This window comes from Manihot esculenta, chromosome 15 (assembly GCF_001659605.2).
Source record: "Manihot esculenta cultivar AM560-2 chromosome 15, M.esculenta_v8, whole genome shotgun sequence".
In the NCBI taxonomy this organism is placed as follows: domain Eukaryota; kingdom Viridiplantae; phylum Streptophyta; class Magnoliopsida; order Malpighiales; family Euphorbiaceae; genus Manihot; species Manihot esculenta.
The window spans coordinates 16,873,014-16,875,995 of NC_035175.2; the positions used below are offsets into that span (position 1 = coordinate 16,873,014).

At 34.4% G+C, this 2,982-nt stretch overlaps 1 protein-coding gene across 1 annotated transcript; it reads right to left on the reverse strand.

Annotated features, from left to right (window-relative positions):
- Positions 1-309: 309 nt before the first annotated feature.
- Positions 310-2,612, reverse strand: LOC110607388 (probable auxin efflux carrier component 8). Its single transcript, XM_021746486.2, has 6 exons — positions 1,961-2,612; positions 1,442-1,613; positions 1,237-1,322; positions 984-1,141; positions 784-860; positions 310-685 (listed from the first exon to the last, which is right to left on the reverse strand). Exons 1-6 carry the CDS (start codon positions 2,466-2,468, stop codon positions 619-621), a joined length of 1,068 nt encoding a protein of 355 aa, XP_021602178.1. The 5' UTR covers positions 2,469-2,612; the 3' UTR covers positions 310-618.
- Positions 2,613-2,982: the final 370 nt, after the last annotated feature.

Here is a 2,982-nt window from a genome sequence, read left to right on the forward strand (position 1 = left end):
GTAATGACAATATTTAGGAATTAAATAGTAAATCTTCTCTCATATATTTATATTTTGAATCCATGATAGACCGAGTCTAGACAAGAATTGTGGTGAAATTTGTTTGAACATTGTTATAGTAACTAGCAACATATTTTCTTCCTTGAAAATTCTAATCACTTAAGCCAAGCAAGAATTCTGGTTGATTTGATGCCTGGAAGCTAGTAGGCTGCAGTTAGCTGAAGAATAAAAAAAAAGGGTTACACCATTATGCACTTCCTCTGATGCTTCTTATTTTTCATAATCACACACAAAAAAAAAGTAAGTAAATTTACTCAATAAAAACTTCTGTTTCATTATTGCATTAGCTGTTAATGTTTCTAAAAGGTACATATCAATTTTCATGAGAAGGACAAGGGAAAAAAAAAAAAAAAAAGAGAAGAAAACTTTCTTCATCAGGTTAAGTTGTCAAAGAAAATTGAACAAACTTCCCGAAAATAGTAAAAGGGAAAAGATAAAATTAAGCAAACTGAATAAGACTTCTGAAGTTCTTCTTTAAACCTGAAGCCTTTCTGGGATTTCATATAATGCAGTAAAATTGCTGTTCTGGGATTTTTTTTTGCAGATATCCTGTAGAATTTACAAGGCTAACAGGGAGTAGTAGGCTAATGCTATTGGCAATGCAATGAGCATACCAAAAATTACCCTGTAAACAAAACAAGCATATCTCATAATTAAGGGATATTTAAGTATTGAATATTGGATTTTAGGAGAGATAAAAGAGAACATTGAAGCTTTAGTTACCCTGTGCTTAATATGTCTGGATGAATATTATATTCTTTAGCAAACACAAATGGAACAATCCCTTGAGGTAGAGCTGCCTGCACCACAAAACACATTGTTTAACCTATATTATGATTTCCTATTGGTGATTATGGCCAAAAGTATTGTTCAACAAAAATATTTTTCACATTTTCTGGAAAGAAATATATATAGCTTTTTACCTGAACAATTGCCACTTTAAACACTGTGCCCCTTACTGTAATGGCAAGGGAAGCAACTGCCATTAAGGCAGGTCCCGCAATGAACTTCATTGCCATAGCTAGCACAGCAAGTCGGACGCCGCACGCTATTATACTGGTGCGTGATGCCATAAACAGACCTATTAGAATGCAAATGAAATTGGGAGATCAAGTTTAATTTAAGAGTTCCAGTAGAAATTTCTGTTTAAGTACACAAAAAGAGTATGATTATTACCTAAGCTGAACATTGCCATACCAAGCCCTCCATTAGACAATATCAGTATAGAATTATCAACAATTTCTGGCATTTTCACACCCCACCTGAAACATGTCCAAGCTTGTTACTTCATTCATGTGATTGATTGACAAATTTTATCAAACAATGTTCCTTCAGTAAAATCACATAAAAACTAAGGCCTGCAATGCTTCTGCAGAATTACCTGAAATGTATGCTTGCCCAAATAAGACCTAGCAAAGTCGCATGAAAATTTGGATTTCTCACCAACTTCCTCCCCACTGTGAAGAGAATGAGCATGGTTTTGACCCTCTTTGTGGCATGTGTTTCCTCTTCTCCCTCTTTTGATTGAGCATCATGATGAGCTTCAAGGTCCTCTTGAATCAGAAAAGAAACCATTGTTAAGGACCTTCAAATCCATAAACAACATCAAGATATTCATCACACACGGTGTTATTACAGAAGAATTTATATCTTTATAAACATGAAAGCAAATATGTATTTGTCTTGAAATAAGAGAAAGACATGGAAAGATAATTGAAATGTTTTGGGGACCCACTGGAGTTAACTTCAGAAGTTAAAGTTGATTCAACAGGTTGAAATGAAACAATGTTCATGTTTTGAGAGTTTCCACAGGAAATTAAGGATGAGATTTAGATATGCATTTGTATAACTCATGTTCGGAATTTTTAACCTGTAAATGCAAAACCTGAATATAACCCACCTGTAATTTCTGAAGATGGTGCCACTGGGGCTGCATAGGTGGCATTTAGCTCAAACAGAAACAGCAACAAATTATACCAAACTAAGCTTTGTAAGCCAATTATCTGAGAAAGGAGAGCCTCAGCTTCATCTCCATACATAGCCTTCAAAAGTGGAATTCCCAGGATCAAAGTATTGGGCAAAGTTGAAAGAGAGAGACCAGTAATGATCCAATTCAATCTTCCTCTGGAGCTGATCTTGGTGAGTGCTGTGAGAACTAAGAGGCCTAATAGTTTCTGAAGAAAGTCAGCAAATATGAGTTTGAGGTTCATTTTGTAAGGGTTGTTGTTGGAGATAACATGGAAAGATAATAGTGGGATTGAAAATTTAGCAACAAATTTGTTAATGCCTGCACACTGATCTGGTGTAAAAAGCCTCCACCATTTCATAGAGATGTAAGCCAATATCATGGCAAAATAGAGTGGAACTGTCGCAGCCACAACATGATACACATCTGCTAAAGAAATCATGATGAACCAGTGATTGAAGGTTGGAGATATCTCCCACTTGTTTTTTTTTTTTTTTTTTTTTTTTTAATTTTCTTTTCTGTGAATCCTTGTTTGCAGCAAATCTTATATGCTGTCTTTGTTACTTTGGCAGATTATGAAAAAGTGATGAAACTTCATCTTGTTATAACAGAACCTTTATTACAAGTATTTGATAATTCCCAGAATGACCTTAATTTATAGTACTTTTTGTTCAGAAACTTGCAGGATTATTGCCTTTTTGCATATATTATTTTAGTATTTTTGCCCTGTTTTGATGGTTAAGTATCATTGTACAAATGCTCCACATACAAGTATGAGAATCTTTTTTTTTTTTTTTTTGGGAATGAAAGATTAGGGTATTTTTGTCATCTGAATTAAAAGATAGATTCCAGCTTCCTTCTTGTCATGTCTTTCGGTTCATTGGTTCTTTAAGCTAAGGAGAGAGCTAGACAGGCTGACACTATCTATCAAACTTGTCCACTAGGCTTTAACTTTC